Consider the following 27230-nt stretch of genomic DNA (forward strand, 5'->3'; position numbering starts at 1 on the left):
CTCCTTACTGTTTAACGTTCACATTTTAATAACAGGTTGAAAGTTATAGAAAATCTATAAACATTTCAGGCAAACAAAATCTTGTATCCTGTAATGTGAACTTATCTTCTAATTCTACTAGCCCAGGGCACAGTTTACTCCTTTTCAAAAGAAGAGCTTATTGACTGCAAGAACTGAAAAGGACTGTGTTCGATTGTCTGATACAGCTTTTCTGAAAACTTACATTTTTTAAAAAATGCCATTTACATTGTTCCCACTGCACCAGTAACTCAAGCTATTAAGAGTTTGCAAGTGCAAAGCCTTGATACAAAGATCCTGCATTTTATTACGTTGTTCTTTCGAAAAGGACTCAATACAAAGTCAGTGTAAAAAAAATCAATATTCAATTTAAAACAGAAACAATAATTTCACAAAGTCTGACATTCTCCTATGCAAAGACTGGGAGAGAGAGAAAAGAAATTCCTTAATTTAAACCTTTCTTCACCCTGCTGGGAAAGCAGGCACCAAAGCCATGAATCCAACTTAACCCCTTCTGGACTGGTAATTGAAGACAGGGTTGTAAGCACAGTTTCTTAGAATGCTGATGGATAGTGTCATGATTAACCATATGAATATACACGTGTGGTACTTCTGTTGCTGGGTTTCTGACGCAGCAGCCTCTGATACATTTAGTCTGGGACAGTATAACCTTTATGCAGCCAAAGTCTCTTATACATTCACCATCCCTTGCCCAGTCTCCCAAAATATATTCCTGAGAAAGACATCAAAAGGAATGTCCGGCTTGAAGGGACCTAAAGGCAAAAACTAAGAAGAACAAAAGCACCATGGTTACATGGTATGTGTTTTTCATAAACGGAAACCATGTAGTTAAATAGTATGTCTTGGCTTCACACCATACTGACTGGTTTCTCCTTCCCGCTTTTCCAACACATCTTCTTGTTGACCTGAAGGCTGTGGATTCAAAGACGCTGTTTACTTTTTCAGGTACAGGTGTGTGACAAACATCAAAAGCCAATTTTGGTTTAAGACAGTAATAACAAACACTGCACCACGTGTGGAATGCATAAGCCAGAAAGGGTACATGCGAACACATACACAAAGAGCATTTGACAGTGTCATCCTTGGCTATAGCAAGGTGACTGGTTACCCTAAACACTGGGGAAAAGCGAGAGTGAACACTTTGCAAAGGTTTGCTGTGGATACAGGAAGGCAGATGGAGGAACTGAAGGCCGCTGCAGGGCTCTGCCCGTTGGCGCCTCCGCTCGCCCAGCCCGGCTGCTCCCCTGGGCCCAGGCCCAGGCAAGCCCACTGAAACCATCTAAGAAACAGACCAGGCTGGCATCATTCTGGATCGCAAGCTCGGCTCCCTCCTTTCCTTTCCCCAGATGCTGCAGCTTGCCCATTCCCTCTCCTCACTTTACTGCCAACTACGAGTGATTTAGCACCAGGGCCTAAAGGAGCCCCTGCACGGGTGGTAAGGGGCGGAGGTGATGAGCGCACAGTGACGGTGGTCAGAGTCAGGGGCTGGACGCCGCAGTTGTCCATTGGCAGGACAGCTTGCTATAGAGCTTTGTGAGGACGTACCTCCAGGGAAATGGAGGCTCTGAGCTGAACTTGCCAGTCCCTGAGTCACAGCGTGGGTCTCCCCCTGGTGGGTGTGGAGCAGTGGGGGGAGGGGCTCCTGCCGCAGCCTGAAAGGGACATCCTAGCTGGCATGCCCTCCCTGGGACCTCCCTGGGGGGTACTTCACCCTTCCCTACGTAAACAAACAATCCGTGGGGGCTGTGCATGGAGCCCGAGGGCACACGTGAAGAGCCAGGTCCTGGGCGGCTCTGAAGGCTGGGCTCCCTGGCCAGGGCTGCCAGCCAGGTAGGGTGTGGTGTGTTTTGGGAGGGTGGGGGTGGGATGGAGCGGGGTCAGGTAGGCCATCACTGGGTTAGGAAAGAGCTACCTGCTCAAGCTGGTAGGCAAGCAGGTCAAAACCGGGGCAGGTAGATTCTCTCTTTGGGGAAAAAAATAAAATCATTAAGAGCTGTAAACTGACAGTGCACGTTTGTCATTGTGATCTTTCTCTGCAGAACCTAAGGCAACAGAGAACAAAGACGAAGGCAGGCGTTTCGTGAATGGCCCGTGGCTCCCATGGTGCCGGATGTTTACATATACAAACACGTGTGGACATGTCCTGTCTGGTTCCCTGAAACAGGACAAAGACGTGTCCCCAGAGGCCCACGAGTGGGATGGCCAGAAGCCAGGGCAGGGCTGGGTGCTGGACGAAAGGCAGGGACGAGTCGTAAGGCGAGGTTCCCAAGAACCTCCAGCTCCGCTTTGGTTTGCAGCTGTCACAGAAACGCCAGGGAACGGCTTCTCGAGAGACGTCCCATCCCCAAGTCAGATGTCATCAGTCACTTTTTTCCAGGACGGACATCTTCTGCTTCCTTCCAAATAAAGTGCAGATGGTCAAAGGACCCTGGTCTCTCATCTGCCAGTTCAGTCAGCAATGAAGAATAATAAAAACAAAGATGCCCCTCTGGTATACATATATATCTCTCTATATATTCTTTTTTTTTTAATAAAGCCACAAATATAGAACTTTTAAACTGACGTCTCAGACTGTAAGCGAAGGACAAATTTGTGAGACTTGGGGTCTATGAACTCTTCCGAGAGCATGATGAACGGAATTTTCTTCACATTGACTACGAGGCTGAAGTCCAAGCATTTGAGGACAAAAACGAGTCCATCCCGCAGCCCGCTGGTCACGGCCTCATCACTGACGAGCCGCCACTGCATGGCGAGCCAGCGCTCCCGGTCGTACTGCAGCGTGGGACCCGTGCTGAGGTACCGCTCGAGGAAGGCCTGCAAGGACAAGCGGAGATGCTATTAGGGAGGGAGCACCCGCTCCAGGCGGTGCTGCTGGGGGCTGCCTGCTCTCACTCCTGGGAAAACATGTCCTCCCAACAAACCAGGATGGGCCCGCAGATCACACCCAATTCCATCAGGACTGCCCCACGGAGTCCCTGCTGGGGAGGGAAGGCTCCCCTACTTTCTCACTCTCCAACCAGAGGGTGCCAACGGTGGTAAGCAGAGAGGCGAGGAAGGCAGGGTGGCTGGTACCCACGTCTGCCCAGAAGCCGTGGCTGAGGCACCAGCCGCCTCTAAGGGCCTGGGTCCCATGGCCCAGGCTACGGCTTGTACCTGTTCATAGGTCGGCCTCCTCCCATTCCTCGGGGCAAGTGCCAAGCACGGAAAAGCACTCTGGGAACGTGAGCAGAAGAAATACAGGGATATACCTGCACACACAAAAACGCATGCTCTGCCCTTGCTGCTGTGTGCCTCTGGATGAGCCGTTTAACCTCTCTGCGGGTGGAGGAGATGACAGCGCTAACGCACAGGGCTGCTGTGAGGACGAAGTGGTTGACTCTAACCGTCTCACGGTGCAAGGCTGTTTTATGGGGGATGGGGTGTGCGCGTGGCAAGTCCGGGGGATAGCCGGGCCCCACGTCCACCTCCCTCTCTCTCGGCTCTAGCAGGGCTGAGCTCCGTGGGTTCCTCGACATTCCCCTCGACATGTGCTGTTCCTCCTGCTGGATGTCGTCCTTCAGCAAACTCCTCCTGGCCCTTTAAATCTTCTCACACCACTCCCTGAACCTCTCAGACAGGCGAACATGTCCTCCTTTAAGGGCCTCTAATCATGGCATGACTCCCGTGTGACATTTTACTTTCTGAACAATTACTGCCAACTTGCTTGTCTGAGGCCTATACTACACTATACTCTCCTGGAAGGCAGGAACTACTTTTTTTTTTTTTTTTTTTTTTTGCGGTATGCAGGCCTCTCACTGTTGTGGCCTCTCCCGTTGCGGAGCACAGGCTCTGGATGCGCAGGCTCAGCGGCCATGGCTCACGGGCCCAGCCGCTCCGCGGCATGTGGGATCTTCCCGGACCGGGGCACGAACCCGTGTGTCCCCTGCATCGGCAGGCGGACTCTCAATCACTGCGCCACCAGGGGAGCCCAGGAACTATTTTTTAAATTCGGATTTTCCATGTGCCTGGCATATGCCGGGGGGCTCAACAGCGTGTGTGTTACATCAATAAATACATCGATTTAGCTTTGAGAAAGAAGAAGAAAGAATGAACCAGGGATCCAGATAGAAAATATTAGGATAAAACATTCTGGTCCTAAACACAGGTCACAGATGGTTTCTAAGTGGTATCCTCCAACCACACCTCACTGCTGCTGCCAGGTACATTATTTCTCATCTATAAGCATATATTCTAAGGCAGAAGGGAGAGTTGTGCCTCTACCACAACACTCACTCATATAAAAATAACTCCTATGTGGGCAATTCCTGGCGGCCCAATGGTTAGGACTCAGCGCTTTCACTGCTGGGGCCCAGGTTCAATCCCTGATTGGGGAATTAAGACCCTGCAAGCCACGAGGCATGGCCAAAAAAAAAAAAAAAAAATACAACTCTTATGAATCATAAGGAAAAGAAACAGCTCAATAGTTAGATAAATGAAATTAATAAGACAATTTATAAAAGAATAGAAAATTAAGATATGAAAAGATGTTCTATCACGTTAATAGTTCAATATGACTTCAAATAATAAAAATCTATTTCCCTCCTCTTAGATGGGCAATGATCAAAAAGAATGATAACACCCAATGCTGGCAAGGGTAAGGGGGAAATAAACGGTCTCATATCCTAAAGGCAAAAGTGTGAAACAGTAACACCCCTTAGAAGGACAATTTGGCAGGATCTGTACCTTTGATCCAGCTGTTCCTCTACTAGAAATTTATCCTTCAGAAATACTTGCATAAACGTACAAACACATATGTAAAAAAGAGATATTCACTGCAACACTGTTTAGACCAGGGATTGGCAAACTTTTCTTTAAATGTAAATAGTTTTGGTGTTGCAAAGGCACACACTGTCACAACTACTCAACTCTGCTGTAGTAGAGAGAAAGCAGCCGTAGACAATCTGTAAACAAAAGGGTGTAGCTGTGTCCCAATAAAACTCGATTAACAAAAACCACCAACCCCTGGTTTAGACTAATGAAAGATCTTAATCTAAATGTGCCTCAGTAGGCAATCCATTAAACAAACCATGGTATTCAGTGGAATAAGACGCAGCTATTACAGGGAATGAGTCAGATCTGTATAACGGAGATTGCGAAGTACTGACATGGAAATATAGCCAAGAGACAGCTTTAAGTGAAAAAAGCAAGTGTCCAAACTTTACTTATATGGTATGAGATCCCATTTCTGTTTTTCTTTTTTTTATCCATTTCTGCTTTAAAAACACACACCCACAAACACCTGAAAGAATATACCCCTACTCTTTATATCAGTAAGAACTGTCTGGGTTAGGGGAATGAAAACTTCGCTTTGTACATTATACTTTAATGTTCGGATTTTTATACAAAGATTATTAGTTTTAATTCAGAAAAGTATACTTTTTTTAAATGAAAAAGAAAGCAACCAGGAAACTTAAAAAAAAAACCTTGAAAAAGGAAAACCACCACTTCCATTCTATGTGGTACGAGCTATCACTTTGCACATGCAGACATATTGTACTCACTTGTAACCACAGTGTTCAAAGCTTTTTGCATTCTGTTTTTTGTAACTTAATATTCTAACAAAGATTCTTCCATGTTTTAACAGGTGAAATACTGTACTATGTAAGCCACTGTTCTATTTTTAACTCCAGTTTGGAGTTAATACAGATTATTTTGCAAAAATCACGTGCATATATATTCATGAGTATAGCTGACTGTGCTGAGTACTTTTTCTAGGAGAGGGATTAGTGAGTCAAAGAATATGGGAAACATTATGGCTTCTTAATGAATATTTCCATATTGCTTTTCTAAGGATCGTTACTGGTTAGTGACAATGCAACCAGCAGTTGTATATTACAAGGCAATGTATGAACACAGGTCCTTATACTAATAATATCACTACCGTGTGTTATCTGTGTACTATATGCAAGCTCATTTACTTTCTACCTCATGATTTACATGTCATGCTGCCATATTTAATATAATTCTCATACAACAATCCTATCAGGTAGATACTACTATTATCCCCATTTTATAAAAGAGGAAACAAGTGAAGAGTAACTTAGGCCAAGTCACAAACCAATTAGGTGGTGGAGCCAGGATCTGAACCCACTTCTGTTTGAAGAGAGGTCCTTTGCTGAACCCTTCCTCTACTTTGCCTCCTTGGCCACAGCCCCTCTATTAGATGCATGGTTGTTTCTTGTAACAGCCCCAAAAGTGTGCTCATGTCATAATCCCAGAGAGCATTCAGTAAAACTAACCCCCTAAGAGCCAAAATACCAAAGTGATGGCACGTTTTCTATGGTTGATAATAATGGCTATTTATTTGGTCCTTATATTATGACAGACGCTGTTTTAAGCACTTCATAAGAATGGACTCTCTTAGTTCTCATGACAACCCAATGAGGTAGATATTAGTATTATCCCCAATTTACAGACTAGCAAACTGAGGCACAGAGCCATTAGGCTCTTGGCCCAAGGTTTCCCACTAGTCGGTGGAGGTGCCAGGTTAGAGTAAGTCAACTTGGCCCCAGAATCCGCAGAGTAACCTGAACTACTACCTGGACTGTCTCTAAGTGAAAGTCTTTCCTCTGCTTGAATCTAGAGGCCTTCAAAGGCACATTTTAAAAACGACGGTATCAAAACAACATAAAATAAGTGAGAATCATTAATTCTTATTAGTTGGTGCTTTAGAGAAGCCTTTGATTTTATCATTCCCGGTAATACCCTAAAATGGGACTTTCCAAGCTCGGTGACAAGTCGCACCTTTGGGGTCATGCTGTTGGTGATGCAGAAGGCCAGGTGCTGCAGGATGCTCTCCATGCTGTGGTAGTGCTGCTGCCGGGTGGTGCGCAGGTACTTCTGCAGAGCCCGGGCCATGGAGGGGAAGATGGCCTGGGCGGCCTCCCTGGGGTCCATCACCTCCCCTGGGGCTTTCTGCTGCTCCTCAGCCTGGAGACGCTGGATGTGGACGAAGGCCTCCTCCACTGCAACCACCAGCCTGCAGGCGATGAAACGCAGCAGTCAGGACCGTGGTGCAGGGCTTGAGAACAGAGTCACACTGAATGTGGGATGACTCCTCCCAGTCTGCCACCAGCTCACCCAAGGCTCCAGTCCTTAGCTCACACTCCAGATGGTTGGGAGAGGAGGGAAGGGGAAAGGAAGGCAAAGGCAAAAATAATACGTGGAATGGGGGCTCCAGGGTGAGGAGGAAGGAGGCTGGGGGTCGGAGATGACTTCTGTTCTCAATTCTGCCACTAATTTACTTGGGAGACTCAGTTCAGTCCCTTTCATCTTTACAATGAAGGGTTAGATGAAAAGAGTTTTAAGGCCCCTCAGACTCTGGCTACAAAAGGCTCTGCTTGCACTGAGAGGTGGCTGGTGGTGCGGAAGCAGCCTTACAGAGAGCCAGAGCTGTATCCCCGGATCCAGCCGCCCGTACCAGCAGCCCCTGGGAGAAAAGAAGGAAGGGGCGCAGCACACATGATGAAAACCATCTCTGTCCACTTCGGCTAATGTGATCCGATCTTGAAAATCAGCAAGAGCCTGGGGATATAGGGCGGGCCACTCAAAGTGCGGGCTGCCGGCCAGCAGCTTCATCATCAGTTGGGAATTTTAAAGAAATGCAAATTCTTGGGTGGGCCCCACTCTAGACCTTCTGAAAAGTTAAGTATCCGTTGCCGGTAGGGCCCAGAAGCTGAGATCTGTGTTTTAACGAGTCCTCCTGGTGATGCTTTTGAATGCTAAAGTTTGAGAAACACTGGAGTAAGATTCCCTCCAAAGGCCCAAGCAGGTCATGTTTATAAACTGAAATTTCATTCTGGTTAAAAAAAAGTCTTACAGAGAACAGACTGTGAGTTGCCAAGGGGGAGGGGGTTGGGGGAGGGAAGGAGTGGGAGTTTGGGATTAGCAGATGCAAGCTGTTATATACATAAGATGGATAAACAACAAGATCCTACTGTATAGCACAGGGAACTGTATTCAATATCCTGTAATAAACCATAATGGAAAAGAATACGAAAAAGAATGTATGTATATGTATAACTGAGTCATTTTGCTGTATAGTAGAAATGAACACATTGTAAATCGACTACACTTCGATAAAATAAATTTTTGAAAAAGAGTGTTAGTATGCCATTCAAAAGAAAAGTGTGTTACAGGCATGCTAGTGTTGGGGGGTGGGCAGTGTACCTTGCTCTCCGCTTCTTCACCCGCCGTTCATGTTCCGCCTCCTCATAATACAACTCGTTGTGGCTCGAGTCCCTGCGCCGAGCAGCTGCGGCGATCATTGCCCGGGACTGACCAGTGGCGTTATTACTGGGGCCTTTGGGGGAAAGGACGATGGAGGAAGGACAGTTTTAATGCCTTGGGGCAGCGAAACAGAACAGAAAACTAGTCCACAGTCTGTCAGTACCGTCTGCCCATCCCCTGTGAAGCACATACACAAATCCCAAAAGTAACTTCCCAGAAGGGTGAACAGGACCCCTGCTCTGCGTTCAAAATGCTCACAAGAAGAGGGAAATCTCCCAAAACCCCAACTTGATGAGTGGAAATGGAAAAAGAACTCCGAAGGAGATGAAGAATGCTTGACAATTAAAATGCTGGCCAAAAATAGCACAGACCGTGCTGAAGATGTTACTTACCATCTGTTACATAAAGTTCCATTTTGGCCATAAGGGCAGCTGGAACATTCATTTCAGCGACAAGACAATGGGAGAGAATGAGAGGGATGGGGGGAACGGGACAGAGGAAAAAGAGAGTCAATGGCCACGGAGACATTAACCACACACGTGCTGGAGGGTCACGGTAGCCACAACTTTTACAGAAAATACCCATGCTTGGGGTCTTGCAAAATGTCATGTTTATTAATACACATCTAGAACTCCTGGTCTCGTTCCCCTGACCATGGACTGCCTTAACTTTTTAGAAGGACGAGGCAGACTGTACGCTTTCTTACGTAGCATCTACTTAATGGCCTGGCTTGCTAGTGGGATTCTGCACTAGGTTTGTGAAATTTACCAACCCTTTAGGATTCACAAGCGACTGCACATCTCATAGAGCCAAAAACAAAAAAAGGGGGAGGATACTGTCACTAAAACTGACACCGCCTATAAATCACTTGACTTGTTAACAATATGATCCTCTTCTAGGCTTTGCAAAGCTCTTGCCCTGACCCAAGGTACCTGGCAAGAAATGACACCGTGTCCTGTTTCTTGCACTTAACCATCTGATAGCCCGAAACACAGCTCTGATGTCCCCAGCCTGGCCTCCGGCCTCCAGCCACCCACTCAACTCTGGTTCTCAGCCAGGACTGACAAATGCCTGTAAGAATCTCACCAGAGGCCTGAATTATAGACTTAATGGATTGGGGTAGCTGAATCTTCGGTAATTTATCCAAATTTTGAAAAGCAGCCTTTTCCTATGAGCTTTCAATGTAAGATGTTCACAACAGGAGGCAGGAAACCCACATCACTCTTGTTTCATGTAGTTTTCATAAAATCCTCAAATGAATGAGTCTCCCACATATGCAGACGATCAATCAACATTTCTCTAAAAATATCTTTGTCAGGAAAAAAAAAAAAAAAGGAAAGGAAAGAAAGGAAGAAAAGACAAAAGAAAAAGAAAAAAGGAAAAATTGTTCTGAAATGAGAATGTACCATAAAGGCAGACCCTGAGAGGGGCAGAACCAAATGGAACATACAGTTTAATCTAAGTACTGGGTTGGCCAACTGCTCCCTGCACCCACCAGAGACACCACTTCAAGGCACGTACCATCTACGTTGTAGACTTTCAGCCCGGCCATGTGCTTGGCTGCTCGGAATTTGGAGGCTGTTAGGAGGTTGGGGTTATAGATGGTGAAATCTTTATAGTAATTTTCCAGAACCACCAATGCTGCTCGCTGGATACTGAGAAAAGAAGGCAAAATTAATGCAGTTTTTTCCAAGCAGGTTCTATGTGAAAAAAATCCTCTTTTGGAGTCAGGTAAAATAACGGGTCACCAAGGATAACCGCACATAGAAGGCTCCTGGGTTTCACCACATCTTTTGTCTCCAGAACAAGAATTTAAAGATGAAACTCAGGTCCCATCGTTCAGTGGCTTCTGTGCCTTCTCCCAGGCTACATCATTAGCCACATCCCATCTAGCCAATACGCGAGAAAGGAATGTTATACCTTCTAATTTAGATTTGCTTAGGCTACACAGAACGTTCCTCGTTTTCTCAGTTTACGGAAGAGCAAATTGAGGACCCCAAAAAGGTCAAGGACTAACAGATGGCTGCAGAGCTACTGAGTGAAACAACGAAGTGTAGATTCAGGTTTGTCAGGTCCTAGAGCAGCGTTTCTACCTACACCTCATTGCCCCTGATGGAAGGAATGTAGGGTTTTCAGTTTTCTGTAGGTCAAAACAACACCCACAAGGGGCAAAGTGCACTGGAAAAATACTGGCTGCAAACACTAGTTAATCCTGATTCCTACTCTTCATCCCATCCATCCCAGGCCAGCGAGAGCTCCCTCTTTCAGAGGAAACAAGATCCTTTTCCCTGAGCCCCCTGAGGCCTCAGCTGAGACCTCACTCTTTCTCGGTCTACAAGGCCTCCTGCTCCGTGGGTTGCTGTTTCCAGTCCTCCGCAGGGGTGTGTGAAGAGGACTCCACTTGCCAGTGTCCTACGATCTTTAACCTGTCACCAGCTTGGCCCCTCTGAGAGCAGCAGAGGAGCAGAGAAGAGGTAGCAGGGTGGGTGAAGGGGGCACCCATACTCAGTATTGGTCGCAAAAGAACATGCTCTTGGGCACAGATACGGGACACTCACCACTTCAAAGAGTGACCTGTCATAACACAGCCAGGGATTTTACATACCTCATCTCATCTGACCCTCACAATCGTTCAAGGGAAGAAAACCAAGGTTCAAAAATCTATGACCTGCAAACAGGACACATCTACCAAACAGCAGAGCTGGAACTCCAATCTGTTCCTCCTCCCAGATATGTGGCCACTGTAGGACAGTGTACGTATGCACCGACCTCTCCAGGTCTCTTAGATGTTCACCAACCACCAGTCGGCTAAACTCCACATGGTTATTTGGATCTTGCCCTTTATATTTTTCTTCCTGTTTCCCTGCTAAGTAGGTGAGCTTATAAGGATTATTTACAATAGCCTGGGCACCAGGATAGGGCTGCCTTCGATTCCTGGATGACCACACTGCCTTCTACAGCTCACCGAGTGGCTCGGGGTTCTTCACACGAAGACAAGACAGCCGCTAACCCATCAGCTTGACACTCTGCCAACCCAGTCCTCAGCTCCCCTTGCAGCTGTGCCCCCAGAGTTTAACATGGAGTCGAAAAACAATCTAGAAGTCAATCAGCTCATCTCCTTGAGAGCAGAGTCATGGCAATGCTTTCTTACTCATATCCCCGCAGTGCCTCGATCCGTGATCCGCATTCAGTTGGGGCTTAGAATCAACCTAGATATGCACACTCATGCGGGGCTGGGGAAATCTGGGAAGACCAACTTCCAATAACAGAAGTGTAAGATTCCTAAGAGCAAATTCACATTCAAAAGCCCTAGTCATTTAGTCTTCCAGTCGCCCACTCACCACCCTCATATTTAAGAACCTATGTCAGCCAAGCTCTGGGAATGCAAAGATAGGGTGGGAGGAGCTTCTCCTTGCCGGCGTTATGTGGAACAGAAGCTCTGTGACCACGAACTGGAATACGCAGGGGCTGAGGAAGCGCAGAGGGGGGCTTCTAAGCATCTAGGACTTGGGTAGGCATAAGAGCAGCTTCCTGAGGAAGTGAAGTGGCCCTTGAGTTGAGATCTGTGTGTCATAGATCTTTGTGCAGAAGTCCTCTTGGCTTCCACAGACACCCTGCCCGGCGGACCCCGGCTCAGCATGGCCAGCCTCGGCTCTGTCCCTGTGTCCGTGACATTCTCCCACGGGCGGGGCACGTGCTGCTTCTCCACCTCCTGCTCCATCCTGAGGCTGACGGCGGCCTCTGCCTGCTCGCTGATCACACACGAACGCTCCCTCCTACGCACCTCCACCCGCCTGCCCAGGCACTGCTTTTCCAAAGTCTCTGGGCTTCTTGGAGATGAGGAGCCTCTCTACACAGAAGGAGGTCTGTTCATGTGCACAGACTTGCCGCACGCAGGCTACTTCATCCCAGGCTCCTGTGCTGACATGGACACATCTCAAGGGGCCTGGATTCCAGCAGAGAAGTATTTCCCTGATCAAGATTTAAAACTTAAAAAGGCAACTCAGAGGTTATGCTCAGGCCCATCTTCAAAGCAAACCCTCTTGTGGTTGTGGGGTTTGGCTTTTCTGTTCAGCCAGCCCGCAAGGAGGGGCCCAGGGCACCACACTACCTCGGCCGGGGACTGCAAGGCAGAGAGGGAACGGCTGGACCGGAGCCTGGCGGCCCTGTTTCCCAACCTCTCTACCCCCAAAGCCACCATGCTGCCCAGAGAAGGGGTGTCTGTCCACACCCAGCTCTGGCAGGAGCCTTGCTCTCCAAACTGGGCAAGTCCACAGTCAGCATGATGCCAGAGCCCTGGGTGGCCTGGGGAGGGCTCAAGGACTGGACAGGAGCCTCCCCAGGCTCGGGAGCCTTTGCTCAGAAAACCAAACAAGGGGCAGGGCTCGGGTGATGTTTTCTTCCTTCAGCCCCATCTGAACAGAGAGGCACCAGAAAGCCCCAGAATCAGCTGTGGACCTGCCCGCCTCCACACGCTGACAAGCTAACACAGGAGCTAAAAAAAATTAAAAAAAAAAAAAGTTGAGATTTGGATTAAAATCCAATCTGCCTTTCTTCAACTTTTTTTAATTTTTTTGCTGTATTCGGGCCTCTCACTGTCGTGGCCTCTCCCGTTGCGGAGCACAGGCTCCGGACGCGCAGGCTCAGCGGCCATGGCTCACGGGCCCAGCCGCTCCGCGGCATATGGGATCCTCCCGGACCGGGGCACGAACCCGTGTCCCCTGCATCGGCAGGCGGACTCTCAACCACTGTGCCACCGGGGAAGGCCTCTTCACCTTTTGGAAGAGAGCAGACTGTAATATATGACGTAAGTCTTGCGGGTGAGTCAGGGTGATCACCAACCCCAATTAGGTACCGGGCTGTGCTGTGTATGCATCAGAGGGGGGTGTCAGAGCCCTTAGGCGGCCGGGCTGCCTCCTGGCGCCCATGCTGCAGTCACCTTGAGTACTCACAGCCGTTGTCTCTCACTCTTCCCCATGTTCTCTCTCACTACTGCCTACCGAAGTCATCCCTAGCTGCTGTCAACCTCGCTGCCTCAGGCAATGATCCTCTGTTCTTGTACATCTTCAACCTTGGTATAAATAGAGAAAATGGGCTTTGCGGCACCGGAGTGAGGCGCTCTGCTCGGGCTAAGTGATATCCGCTCCAGTACGGCAGTCCGATGTCGATTTCAATCCCAAGTCTAAGGGCTTTCTCATTTCCATTCTGGCTCCTGATTCATGGTCTGGACTGGCTGAGTTTGTTAGATAACTTCAGGATAAAAGAAATCTACAACTACTATATCATTTGGCATCTACTGAGGGGACCCCACCCTGCAGGGCACCCTAGCATCAGCCTAAGTTACGGCTCCACAATGCCAGGATGCAGGAGCACCCCAGTCCTCAGCCAGTGTTGGGGTTCAGAAGCCCCCTGCCTCTGCTCCTTGGCATCTTCCAAATACGGCATCTCACAGGGCCAAAGCAGGGCTGATTTCTTTCAGGAAGCCTTTTCCAACCCTCCGGTCCCCACTGACCTGTCAGGGGAGTCACACGGGCGAGGCTCGCTCTCCAACAAGCCCCGGGAAAGTCCCCCACGCACGGGGACACCTGCGGTGGCTTCCCACGGTGCACGGTACTCGTTGGCTCAACCTGCCCATTTAGGAAACCCCAGTAATTGCCACAGGTATAGGATCAGTTCTGCGCATGTATTTCCTAAAACCATGGAGTTTCAGAGGCAGAGGGGCCTCAGAGATGAACAAAAGCAAACCCTTCAACTAGCCCCAGTCTCCGGACCAGACTGCCTCTGGGGAAGGAGGGAGGCAAGAAAAACTGAGCTGGTGAGACATTTGCTGCCTCTCTTATGACTACCACAGTCATAGACAAAAGACAGTAACCTGACTAAACGATCCTCATGCAGAAACCGCGTATACAGGCAGGCGGAGCCTGATGTCCAGACCGATTGTGGACATGGCCACACCAAAAACCCATGCGAGGAGCACTTTCCCAAGATATGGAACTCTGAGCTCAATAATTACACCCTCCCAGGGAAATGCCCCTTTTCACAGACCACATATATTTGTGGAAAACAGCGCATGCATACGCATAGCTCATAACAGAAATTCACTTGAGACCTGCACATAAAAACACAAGTATAGGAATCCCAGATACGCCTAGAAAAGGACCACATGGATGATGGACTAGCCACGATCAGGACCAGAAGAAGTTGATGCTGTTCCCAGTGGGAAAGTAACCCCCTCAACTCTACTTGGTCCAAACTTGAGCTCGTGGATGAGACAGGGCAGCAATGGATCAGCACAAATATCTGAGGGAATTCAACAGCCACGGCTGAATCTGAAACGCACCCTTGACCATGTTGCCTTACTGGTCTATTTTCTTTTCAGGACAAAGAGGGTGCAATGTGAAATGCTATGTCTAATCAGCTACAAAACATCTTCCAGGGTCAGTGACAACTGTCATACAAAACTGCCATGGCAATGGAGGAGAGGGCTCACCCTCGTGCTACATTTCTAAAACACATTTGGAGAGAAGCACCTCTGAACACAGTTCAAATTTTAGTTCATAAAACTCTGAAAGACATGTCTTTGAAAAATAAATTCTGAAAAACAAAACCAAGCTAATGCCCTACGTATCTGTACCCCCACAGCCTCTCCACTCTCTCTGGCTGTGGGTTTAGGATGCACACTGTAAATGGTGCAGGCTCAGGGCTCAGAGAGCATGACCCTTGACTCTTCCATTTATTCTCTGACCTTGAACGAGTTAACTCATTTCTCCAAAGCTCAGATTCTTCATCTGTAAGATGAGAATATAACAACACAGAAAACCCTGCTATAACACGGTAAGTGGGCTTCAAAAGAGTCAGCTGTATAAATGTATTACTAAAAGGTTAATGAAGTGACTTGGGCCAGCCCGGTGCAGGTAGCTGGTCAGAAAATCTAGTGACAGACTGCAAGACCCAAATATACAGGTTTGGGCTGAGGTCTGAGTCACCCGTGGTAGTTGTCTCATGAGCTTAAATGTTAATAGGGACAATTCCAAATTCAATGACTTTCTGAGACTTCAACAGTTGGCACTGAGGCCAGGAAAAATACTGGAGACTCAGGAGTCCACCCTCTACTTCCTATTTCCCAAGGAGAAGCTGCCTGCCTGGTTTAGGTTTTTGTTAAAGATTAAATGAGGTAATATATTTTAAAGTGTCTGACCCAAAGCAAATGGCTTATGAATGGTAGCACCGTGAGCTTACGCATCTGTGTCTGTTGGGGAGGCCAATCTGTCCCCTATGTGTACCTGTACTGCCCTCCCCACCAAGGGCTACCACGAGGGAACTACTACAGGAAATGAGCCAGGATCATTGCTTTCCTTAGGGACTTAGACCATAAAGTCATGCTACTCTCTGTTTTTATGCAGTATTTGCTGCGAACTCTCAGCCTCCTGAAAAATCAAACCTGTAGCTACCGAGAGGCATCTGTGGTACAAAAAGTAGAAAAAGCACTGCCTTGGAGTCAGAAGGCCTGGATTCCTGCTACTCTGTAAACCATATAAGTTACTTCCCCTTTCTGGGCCCTGTGTCTTGGCTGATGATAGAGAGGGAATACCAACTACTGCATCTGGTTGTCGAGAAGAGCAAATGAAATACTGCCAGTGAAAACATTTATAAACTTACAGGATTATACAAATATAAAATAGTATCACATTACTAACGCGTCTGAGCATTTTGTAGCAAGGGATGGGGTTGGTTGTTGGCTAAGATATTCACAGAGTTCCTGGACATAGAAGCATGACCCAATCTCCACTTATGTATATATATATTTTTTTTAAAAAAAATTAATTTATTTTATTTTTGGCTGCGTTGGGTCTTCGTTGCTGCGCACGGGCTCTTCTCTGGTTGCGGCAAGCAGGGGCTACTCTTCGTTGCGATGTGCAGGCTTCTCACTTGGGTGGCTTCTCTTGTTGCAGAGCATGGGCTCTAGGCGTGCGGGCTTCAGTAGTTGTGGCACACAGGCTCAGTAGTTGTGGCTTGCGGGCTCTACAGCGCAGGCTCAGTAGTTGTGGCGCACGGGCTTGGCTGCCCCGCGGCATGTGGGATCTTCCCGGACCAGGGCTCGAACCCGAGTCCCCTGCATCGGCAGGCGGATTCTTAACCACTGTGCCACCAGGGAAGTCCCTTCACTTATATTAAATCAGAAAATTCTTGAAATGAAGAGAGTTTTAGTGTTCTCCCAAGCATAGACTCAAGAAGCAATCAGAGTCCATCTAGTCCCAACTCGCAATCCAAGCACCAACTCTTTAAAACACCCCAGAAATCATTCAGCCTCTGCTTGAAAAGAAAATATGCTCTCACTTTGTACTGAAATGACCTTATTTTAAGTTCTACCCATTGGTCCACCCACAGCTTCCTTCTGCACCAAGCCCCTCTTTCTTGTGAAAGCCCATCATATACTTGGAGAAAACAACTGTGGACATAAACCTCCTCCCTTTTAACCTTCCTATTTTGCAGATAAGAGCCCCGAGGCCTAAAAAAGTATGTGCACACCACCCCGCCCCCCCATACAGAGTTGTTTATTTCCTATTCATTCACTTTCCTCGGATCCGATTGTGGCTTCTGCAATTAAACTAGCACATGCTATTAAAATCAGAAATATTAAGGCTGTAGGAGCTCACCCAGTCAGAGGCCTCACACTCCGCAGCTTTAAGTTCTCCCAGAGCAGGGAGAAAAGGTGAGATAGGGCCAGGTGGGGAAGCCTCCTTCAGGTTTTAGCCACTTCTTTTCAAATGTTAATTGAGCCCTTGAGCTCTGTCAAGAAAAACAGCTTTCCCACTGTGTGAAAAATGAGCGAGCATTTCCTACATACCCAAGCCCCACATAAACACTAGCTAGCTGCCTTTATTCTGACGGCCCGGGTATGTGCTGACAGGAAAGCTCTGGAGAGACCGTGTGCTGGTCACAGAATGAAATCTGCAAAGGCCCCCCTTCAGGGTTAGTGTTCATTATCCTGCCAGTCAACTAAGGATGCCAACATTCAGAAAGATTCTAATGACCAGCCTTGACCACTCCATCCAAAGGCAAGTAGGAATTAGGAGCACCTGCTAAGTCCTGCTAAGTCCCAAGTGCTGGGATGGATGTGAACGACACCTCAAGGGGCTCAGACTCCCGTCGGTGACAACCACCCAAACAGGGAAGTACAGCTGAGTGACCTGGGGGCCAAGACAGGGCATGTGAGTGGGGGTGGGGAGCTTCAGGTGAAGATCCAAAGTGGAGGCAAAGCTGAGTCTCAAAAGATGAATGATGGTCACACCATGTGGACGACAGCCTATAAAGCCAATTCCAGGCAGAGGAAGCAACGTAGGCAGACACAGGCTGGTGTTCAACAATCCACCTAAATGGTTACAACAAGAGCAATGGGGGTCACAGTGCTGAGTCCTAGGACAGCTCTGAGAACCCTGATGGGGTGGGTTGAAGAGCATCTCCCCAAAATCTGCATCTACCCAGAAACTCAGAATGTGACCTTATTGGTCTTTGCAGATGTAATTACAATTAGTTAGTAAGAGAAGGTCATACTGGTGTCTATATAAGAAGAAAATAGGACACACAGAGAAGGCCGTGTGATGACGGAGCTGAGATTGGAGGGATGCGGCTACAAGCCAAGGAGCCCCAAGGATTGCAGGCAGTGGCCAGAAGCAAGGAGGAGCAAGGGAACACGGCCCTACCAACACCTAGATTTCAGACTTCTTTGCGGTACGCGGGCCTCTCGCTGTTGCGGCCTCTCCCGTTGCGGAGCACAGGCTCCGGACGCGCAGGCTCAGCGGCCATGGCTCACGGGCCCAGCTGCTCCACCGCATGAGGGATCTTCCTGGACCGGGGCACGAACCCGTGTCCCCTGCATTGGCAGGTGGACTCTCAACCACTGCGCCACCAGGGAAGCCTTAGATTTCGGACTTCTAACCTTCAAAACTCAGAAAATTGGTTCAAGTCACTCAGTTTGTGGTCCTTTGCCAGCAGCTGCAGGAAGAGAATACACTTGTATTTAGGGAAAGCAGGATGGAGGCAGGTAGAGGGCAAGGCTGAGCTAAGGTTAGGTGGCCGAGGCACTGCATGAATGGCAAAGGGGAGAGGGTGAGGAGAGAGGACGAGGGAGGGAAAGGTCGGTGGGGGCATGGGGGGTAGCAGAGAGGGTGAGCCAGCTGAGAAGACCCAGAGGACAACGGCCGTAAAGGAGCCGGGGTACCACGGCCACCGCATCTCTTGCTCTTTAAGGCATGCCTACCCAGTAGGTGAATTTTAGGCTGGAACCCAGGTCTTTGAGACAACTTGTAAATGCAGGATCCAAAATGAAAGTTGACTCAGTTTCTTGGGAAAATTCCCACCCTGGGAGAGAGCTTGATGCCCTAGGTTTCACCTGACTGCTACTTCTCCCCAGGAGAGTCAACAAGGGTTACATCTTCCTGAATGTGTGGGCTTCACTGCTCCCTGGACTTGGAGATAAACTGACTTTGTGACCGAGAGTCAGGAGCATTTGCAGTAACATGCGTGTGAGTCCCAGAGACGCACATATAATTAGCCCCTGAACGTTGCTGCCACCTCCTCTGCTGAGAACCGGACACACGAGTGTTCATACCTCCTGGCCCTCCTGTCCTTCAATCAAAATGTTTGTCTCACAGCTGCATTGGGGGCAGTAGCTTACACAAGTCCTGCACAGATAACAGGCAGTGATCACCTGGGAACCTGAGGACAGGGAGTGGCAAAAACTGGAATCGGCTCCTGTTTACTGACAGGTCTGGTTAGGATGCAGGAAGATCTGCGAGGAAGGCAGGATGTTCTGGGACCTTCTCCTGACAGACCGGGGGGCGGGGGGGCACACGTGGCTGCCTGAGATCTTGAGATGCGACGCCCATCCTGAGAGGCGACAGTGGCCAGCGTCCCTGTCCTGCTGGGGAGGCCTTTCTCCAGGCCACATGGATTCTCCAGGGACCCAGGCGTGCCGGCTCCTCAGCTTCAGCGAACAAGTTCTCTGAATCGAGATTCGAAAACTGGCAGGTCTCCCTGGACGAGGCTTTGAACACCAGCTGCAGACAAGCGCTGCAGGGGATCCCCATTGAAAGATAGCAAACTGAGACCAGAAGCCGCATAGTCCTATGGGGGAAGGAGGTGAAATGTGCTGTCTGGCGGGGCACACAGGGAACTTCTCCAGGCCCTTTGCTGTCCCGCTTTAAGTTCCTGCTAAGAAAGTGTAACCTGGGAAACACCCTCTCTAATAAAACAAGCAAAGTCACACTGGGAGGAGACCACGTTGCCAGCACCAGGAGTCTGTGAGCACAGAAGTGGCCAACAGCTACATGCAACGCCCTGGTCCCCCTGGTCGCAGCAACTGAACAACGAGAGGTGTGTCATTCCTCTAGGCTGCAACACGGAGAGACCACTGGGTGGTTCTGAGCGCTCTGACGACACTGATGAGAAAGCCCCCACCTAGGGGATGATCCAGTCATAGCTGGCTGTCCCATAACAGAAAGATGTGGCAGACCCCTTGCACTGGGGGGACCTACGAGATGTGCTTCCCCTCAAGTGGCAGGTTTGGCTACGGCCACATCTGCCCAGAGAGCTCGCAGCCCACTTCCAGGCCAGGGCACGGGCCCCTCCCACAGGATCCAACCTGGGCTGCACCTGCCATGCCTGCAATGGGAAATCGGCCTTCCAAGCTTTAAATCACTGAACTAAATCACACCAGATGAACATCAAAGACAACCATGCTCTGGGTGCCTTGAAAAGCAGATTTAGATCGGGACCAAGAGCAGCCCCAGACCCACCCAAGATGCTCGGCTGGCCTGCTCTTATCCAGCCTCACATCCTCTTGACGCGGGTACCTCTGGCCCTGGGAGGAACCGCAGGCACCCAAATGGAAAGGTCTGGAGGCCAAGGGCAACCAGTCTAGCCAACGGATCTCTGCTCACAGAGACCAAGTGAGGCCAATACGGGGCAGGACAGGGAAAGGGGACCCTGTTCACTTGCCCTCTTGAGTGTTAGTGTACCACACACACTGAACCAAATCACACCCATCAATCCGTGCGGGAGCGTGCAGAAAGCCAGGCAGGCTGAGGGGCGAGTCCTTGGGAAAACAGACCACACACCACTCCAGTGCGCATCCACCACCCGCCCGCCGCCAGGGGCGGGGCTGTGGGGACGGCACCATGGAAACCAGGTTCACGTCCAGGGCTCCGTCCCGTACTCTCCGCCTCGGAGAGAGGGTCTGTGGGCAGACGCCGTGCGAGGGCAGCCTTCCCAGCTGTGGCTGCTGCCAGTAGGCAGCTGAGCAAACACAGGCCCGCAGTGTCCGGCACCTTCCACTCTCATTAAAGCCACTTTTAACAGGGACCACGGGGCCAAACCACAAACGGCAGCTCTGAGCCCGCCTTCGAAATTCTCCCACAGGAGAGCAGAGCCTGAGCAAAACTCTGCACACGCTCCTCTTTAGCTCTTACTCATTTTCATCCTTTGTTTCCTTAGGGAGTGGGGGTGGGGACTGCTAATATCTTTACTGAAAAGCAGCTACGCAAGAAGGCACATTTCCAAAGCTGAGACTGCATGGGAAACCACGATCATAAAAAACATGAACCGAGACCTTTGGCGGTCATTTTAAAACACGCCCTCACTTCGCAGGCGATGGAGCCAGGCCCTCCCGCGACAGTTGGTGCCGGTCTTGAACGTGGGAGGGAGGGGCCCACAGCCCAGCGTGACAGCCAAGCCTGATCAGTGGGGTAATCACCAGCTTTGATATCATTTGACCCAGAATCACAGACGCAAGATTTCCAGTGGAGCTGGATATATCCTGGCGTTACTGGCGTAACCTTAACCTCCCCAGGAGACTCTCCTTTTCTCACTTCTAACTAGGAAACCAAAGTGCCATTGAGAGAAACAAGGCCCCCACTCAAGCTGGGAAGGTGCAGGCCAGAGCTGGAGACAGGACAATAGGAGCTCTGTTTCATGGGGTTAAGCTCCGTTCATTGATCCGTGGTTTCCTGGGGCTTCAGGGTCAAAGGTCACCAGGGTGCCTAACGTTCCTGTCTTAGCTCGGGCTGCCATAACAAAATACCAGAGACTGAGTGGTTTTAACAACAGAAGCGACTTTTCCTACAGTTCTGGAGCCTAGAAGTCCAAGCTCAAGGTCTGGCCAACTCAGTTTCTGCTGAGGACTCTCTCCCTGGCTTGCAGACGGCTGCCTTCTCACTGTGCCCTCACATGGTATTTCCCCAGTGCGTGTGCACCAGGGGAGAGAGCGTGCAGGCAAGCTCTCTGGTGTCTCTCCTTCCAAGGCCACTAATTTTAGAAGATCTATGAACTCCCTTAACCTTAATTACTTCTTTAGAGGTCCTATATCCAAACATCGCCACACTGGGGTTTAGAGCTTCAACCAATGAATTTGGGGTAACATTCCACCTCTGGTTCCCCCCAAATTCATGTCCTTCCTGCAAAACATAATCCCACCAAGTTCTTTGCCATTTTATTACAAAGGTCACCTTTTCTCCATCATCCAATAACATGTTCCTTGTTTCCTCATTTCTAGCTATGAATTTTTCAAGGAACACATTCAGTCTGTATTAGTTCCTTTTCAACACAATGCTACAATCATACATGATCATAAATTTCCACTGTTTGAAAAGCAATCCAAGAATCATTTCTTCTAAAGCATGGGTGGTTCTGTGATCAGTAATCAGAACTTTGATTAAATGGTCCACAGTCAATGCCAATTTGTAAGATACTTTTAGTCTCAATGAATGAAGCATTGAGTTAAAAAACCTGCTGGCTGAATTAGGTACAGTGGAGCTTCAGCAATATGAGTATCTTACAGGATGGGTCACTGTGAATAGACAAGTTTCCCAGAGGACTGAGACGAGAGTTAAATCTGCTTTTGTGGTTTGTGTCCTTGCTGATGACTACCAGCTATCACCCTTCATTGATGTTCATGTACCTCCTTAAGAGCAGCTCTTTCCTTGACTTGAAATATGTTACTTCTGGACTCTTGGAGATCTCAAAGTCAATAATTAAATTTTTTAGAACTATAAGAATATGCAGGCTCTGAGAATGAGGGCCTGAGGTTGTTGTGGGAGCCTGCCACACAGTGAACCCCAATGAACCAATGCTTCCAATATCCCCCCCCCGGTGCAGTCTTTGCCCCTTAAATCTGGGCTGGGGCTCTGACTTGCTCTAAGAAGAGGATGCAGTGCAAGCAGTACTGGGCGAGTTGCAGGCCTAAGCCTTAAAAGAGAGCTTCGAGAGCTCTGCTTGTGTGTTCTTAGGAGTCCTGAGAAGTTGTCTAGCTACACTAATGAAGACACTACTCCCCCAGAGGGAAGGCCCTCTGGGGAAGGAGAGAACCACAGAATACCTTGGACAAGAAAGCAGCGAAATCCCAGCGGATTCACCACATGACTGCACAGGGACCACTGGCCAGACCAGCCAAAGAACCTCCCAGCTGAGCCCAGCCCACAGAACCATGAGAAATGATAATAATGTTGCCCTAACTACTAAGTTTTGGGGTGGTTTTAACAGCCATAGTTAAAAGAGGTCTTCTTTGGCAGGGGCCCCCAACCCCCAGGCCACGGACCAGTAGCGGTCCTTGGCCTGTTAGGAACCGGGCCACACAGCAGGAGGTGAGCAGCGGACGAACGAGCAAAGCTCCATCTGCTGCTCCCCATCGCTCCCCATTGTTCGCATTACCTCCTGACCACCCCCCCCCCCACGACTGCTCACATCCGTGGAAAAATTGTCTTCCATGAAACCGGTCCCTGGTGCCAAAAAGGTTGGGGACCACTATTCTTCAGGACATGTGACAAACAGAAAGTTAAAAATGTTTGACCAGGGGACTTCCCTGGTGGCACAGTGGTTAAGAATCCGCCTGCCAATGCAGGGGACACAGGTTCAAGCCCTGGTATGGGAAGATCCCACATGCCACAGAGCAACTCAGCCCATGCGCCACAACTACTGAGCCTGTGCTCTAGAGCCTGCGCGCCACAACTACTAAGCCCGCGCGCCACAACTACTGAAGCCTGTGTGCCTAGAGTCCGTGCTCCACAAGAGAAGCCACCGCAACAGGAAGCCCCTGCACCGCAACAAAGACTAGCCCCCGCTCGCCGCAACTAGAGAAAGCCTGCGTGCAGCAATGAAGACCCAACGCAGCCAAAAATAAATTAAGAAAAAAAAGTTTGACCAGGCAAAGGCTCAAACCTACTTACTACTGTGGTTATAAGGCAGAGGCTTTGTTTGCTGAGCGACTGAATAAAAGAGCCAATGGAGCTAAGGAACGACCGTAGAGTGGGAGCCAGCCATCTCTGAAAATCCTCTTCACACACTCCTTTCCAGCCCTGAAGCTATGATTTAAATGAGATAGAATAAAGTGTACAAAAATATCTAGCACCCAGCCTGGTTCATGGTAAGCGCTCAAAAATTGCTTACAAGTCCACTCATGCGTTCTTAAAGCAGTGACATGAACATGAACACATCTGTTCAGGGGCACCATGGTGAAACGGTTAAGATCATTCTGGAACCAGCCTGGGCTCAGATCCTGGCTCCCACAATTACAAACTGTGTGGCCATAGACAACCTACATAACTCCTCCAAGCCTCAGTTTCCTCACCTGAAAATGAAGGTAACAGTGCCTACCTCACAGGATTGCTGTGATGATTCAATGAGCTACATACTAAGAGCTTAGAAGGTGCCTGGCACGTGTTAAGGTCTATGTCAGTGTTAACTGGTAAGGTTTCCATTGTTGTTGCTTTGTTCTGCATCTTGGATTCAGTCAGTCAATTACACTGGCTGCTATGCTCCAATATTTACAGGATTTACCTTTAAAGATTTCAAAACTGAGAAATTATTAATGAGGATCATTAAATGTCATTTTAAGTCTCTTTTTTCTTCTGGGTTTCTCCCCAGATACAATCAGATCAAAACCTAGTGCTTGGTGAAATCCTGGAAAAGTTAGCAACTCATTGCGAGAACTTGGCCAAGAAAAGTGACACATGACGTATGTGTGGAGAATTACGAACCCAATGTGCCGAGACCCCAGGATGCTGCGGAGAACACAGGGACGGAGTGTGATGCACAGGAAGGCGCTGGTTCCTTGCGGTCTCAAGCAGGTCCCTGAACCTATGGCTCGGGGCCCTCAATGGTAAAGGGGCGACACCACTACAGCACCTGCCCCCACCCCTGACAGCAGCGAGGAGGGGAAAGGGAGACATCCCTAAGAGCCCTGGTAATCCCTACGGCACTGGGCAAAGGTTAGGATGTATCTTAATCTACTTTGGGGTCTCACTTTGTACAACTGGAACCTCTTACATTTCTGAAAGTTTTCAAATAAGCCCAAACTCCCATTCCTGCCAACAAGCAAGGTCCCTGCAAGTACCTTTTATGAGAGCTAAGGAAAAACGTATTTTAAGACACTAAAGAATAGATATTTTTCTGACTATTCTCAAAAATAGCTCAGTTGACTTTATAAAATCACCTTTGAAAACAAAACAACAAAAGAACTCGCCATCGCTCTGCATCTCAGCCCAGTAGGCTGCTGCTCCGGGGAGGGCCTTACATAACGGGAGAGTAGACTGGCCTGATTCTGGGAGGGTCTGGGGATGACCTGCTCTTCTGATCCCCGGGACCTGCTTTGTGTCTATTCCAATTTTACAAAAGGACTTAGAAGTTCTATTTCCGATCCAGCGACTCTTCCAGCCACCGATGGATTTAGACCAGAATTAGCCCAAGGCTCGGCGGGCGACAGGCCTACGGGGGCCAGCAGGGAGAGGTGGATCCCGAGCCCGTCCCAGATCTCGCAGCCTGGCTGTCGCATGGGTGGCTGGCCCTGCCCGAGGGCTCTGGGAGTAAAGACACCTCTCCTTTCCTGGCCATCTTTCCATCCCACAACCAGGGTCTCCATGTGAGGGGCAAGAGGGGCCTTATGAAGGCAGGAGAGGAGGAAAACAAATGGTCCTGCAGAGGGGCTGGAAGGAAGAGATGGGGCCACCCCCGGGCCGCCTTCCGTCTCCCTGGGGAGCTAGGGTGAGTGGCTTCAGGGACAGCAAGTTAAGGACTACGCAGCTGTTTGGTCACGGTGAGGACAACCCCGAGGGGTCCGCGGCAAACCCTGGGCCACACGGCACTGTGGGCCCTGCGTCTCCTGCCCAGGTCTACCCCTGGCTGGTGCAGCCATATGGTGAGGAACCGGGATGACCCACAATTTTCTGAACATACCGTGGCACACTGCCCTGGGGCTGTTTTGTGTGTCCCCTCCCCACCTCCACCCTGATCCAGCACGCGGAGCAAGCAGTCCTAGAGGGAGGAGGGACACGGGAGCCCACGGAGGGAGTCAGCCCCACTGCCTGGACTACCTAAAGTGGGAAGACTCCCTTCCCTTTTCCACCTCTGCAGGTGGGATTCACACAACTAGAGCTGAGCCAAAACACAAAACCACGGCAGGCCTCGCTACGGGCCAGTGTATTAACTACTTACATTTACTGAGTCCCAAATGTCACTCATCTCTCCGTGACCAGAGCTGGATTTCTCTCCACCCTCCTGACCTTTAGCAAAACCTGTCCAGTCCTGAGATAGATGTGTGGCCGGGCTTTATCTCTGTCACTGCCTGAAGTCCACCCCGTCCTCCTGTGTTCCCGTCGCCCATTCCAAGGCCTGTGTCTGCAACTGTGCACTGCACAGTGTGGCAATGGTCCCCCCGCAAGGAGTTCTGGGATACAGCTTTGGAGGCAGCCACGCTGTGTCTCTGGAGCCCCCAGGTCCGGGCTCTGTACGCAGCAGACGTTTAATACAAGTCTGCTGGTCATTCTCCAATGTAAAATATGGGGAAAGAAAGCTGCCTGAGATGAATAAGCAGCAGAGACTTACCTGCCTTCACAGCCCCTCTGGCATCTCTGCAAAGGACTCAATACATCTGATTTCACTGCGTAGAGCCTGTGAATCAGATGCTGATTCCCTCCAAGGATCGGTCAAAGTGGCACAGGCCTTGAATGCTAAACCACCCAGTCCTCAGGCAGTACATCTGAGCCAGAGGAACGAAAGAAGATTCGTGCCAACACCGAGATGGTTTGGCAGTATCACTGACTCCAAACCGGGGTTGGGCCACCTCCCCGGGCCCCAGCCAAAAATATGACAAAGCCCACTAAGGTGCCCTTGCCATCCTGGCTGCTTTGCAGTATCACAGCAGTAATAGCTACAACCAACAAAGTGCTTACCATACGCCAAGCAGGTTACACGCGTCGACATACATGTTGATGCAGAGGAGGGAGGAGAGCCCTAGGAGAGGACAATGTCACACATCCCAGGTCATTCTCTCATCCGGTAACCATCTGAGTGCCCACCATGTGCTATGCTCTAGGCCAGGCACTGAAGATGCAAAGAAGAGTAAGACACAGCACCTGTCCTCAGGGAGCCCACAGTTTGTGGAAGAAAACACAGAAAAATAGGCCAATGACACCAAGTGAGAGATGCCATAATGGGGGCATTAACTTAGGTCTGGCTTCATGGCATCTAGTGGATCCTGAACAAAGCTAGTCATGTTCTTTTGTATAAATTACTTAAATTCCCTAAACCCCCATCTCTTCATCTGTAATATAGGGATTAATAGTACCCACACCAAAGAGTTCTGTGAAGACAATCTATACAAAGTGCTTACCTCGGGGTAAATAAAAACAAAATAAAATAAATAATGATGATCACTCTTTTAGTTAACCACAAAATAACTGATTTTATGCACAGATTTAAAATATGACATCTTAATGTATTTCTAACTTCTTCTCACGCGCATACATTTTTAAAACACTCAACTCTTCCAAATCTGTACTTTGAGTCTTTCCTGGAGGATCACTAAGGTGACCATGTAAGTTATTGCCCAAACCAGGACACTTCTGAGAGTGGGGAGAAAAGGAATGATTAAT

At 49.2% G+C, this 27230-nt stretch overlaps 1 protein-coding gene across 2 annotated transcripts in view; it reads right to left on the reverse strand.

Moving 5' to 3' along the window:
- Positions 1 to 2257: 2257 nt before the first annotated feature.
- The window catches only part of VANGL1 (VANGL planar cell polarity protein 1), a 47424-nt gene continuing 22451 nt past the window's right edge, over positions 2258 to 27230 (reverse strand). The window contains exons 5-9 of one of the 2 annotated variants that reach the window (XM_082673616.1): positions 9829 to 9962; positions 8700 to 8738; positions 8248 to 8380; positions 6823 to 7057; positions 2258 to 2853 (exon numbers count right to left, since the gene is read on the reverse strand). In XM_082673616.1, coding sequence (XP_082529742.1) covers positions 2593 to 2853; positions 6823 to 7057; positions 8248 to 8380; positions 8700 to 8738; positions 9829 to 9962 — 802 coding nt within the window. In that variant the 3' untranslated portion in view covers positions 2258 to 2592. The remainder of the gene's footprint in view (positions 2854 to 6822; positions 7058 to 8247; positions 8381 to 8699; positions 8739 to 9828; positions 9963 to 27230) is intronic. The other variant, XM_082673615.1, reaches the window with a different exon arrangement.

Source organism: Grampus griseus (assembly GCF_964374135.1).
Source record: "Grampus griseus genome assembly, chromosome: 1".
Lineage (NCBI taxonomy): Eukaryota > Metazoa > Chordata > Mammalia > Artiodactyla > Delphinidae > Grampus > Grampus griseus.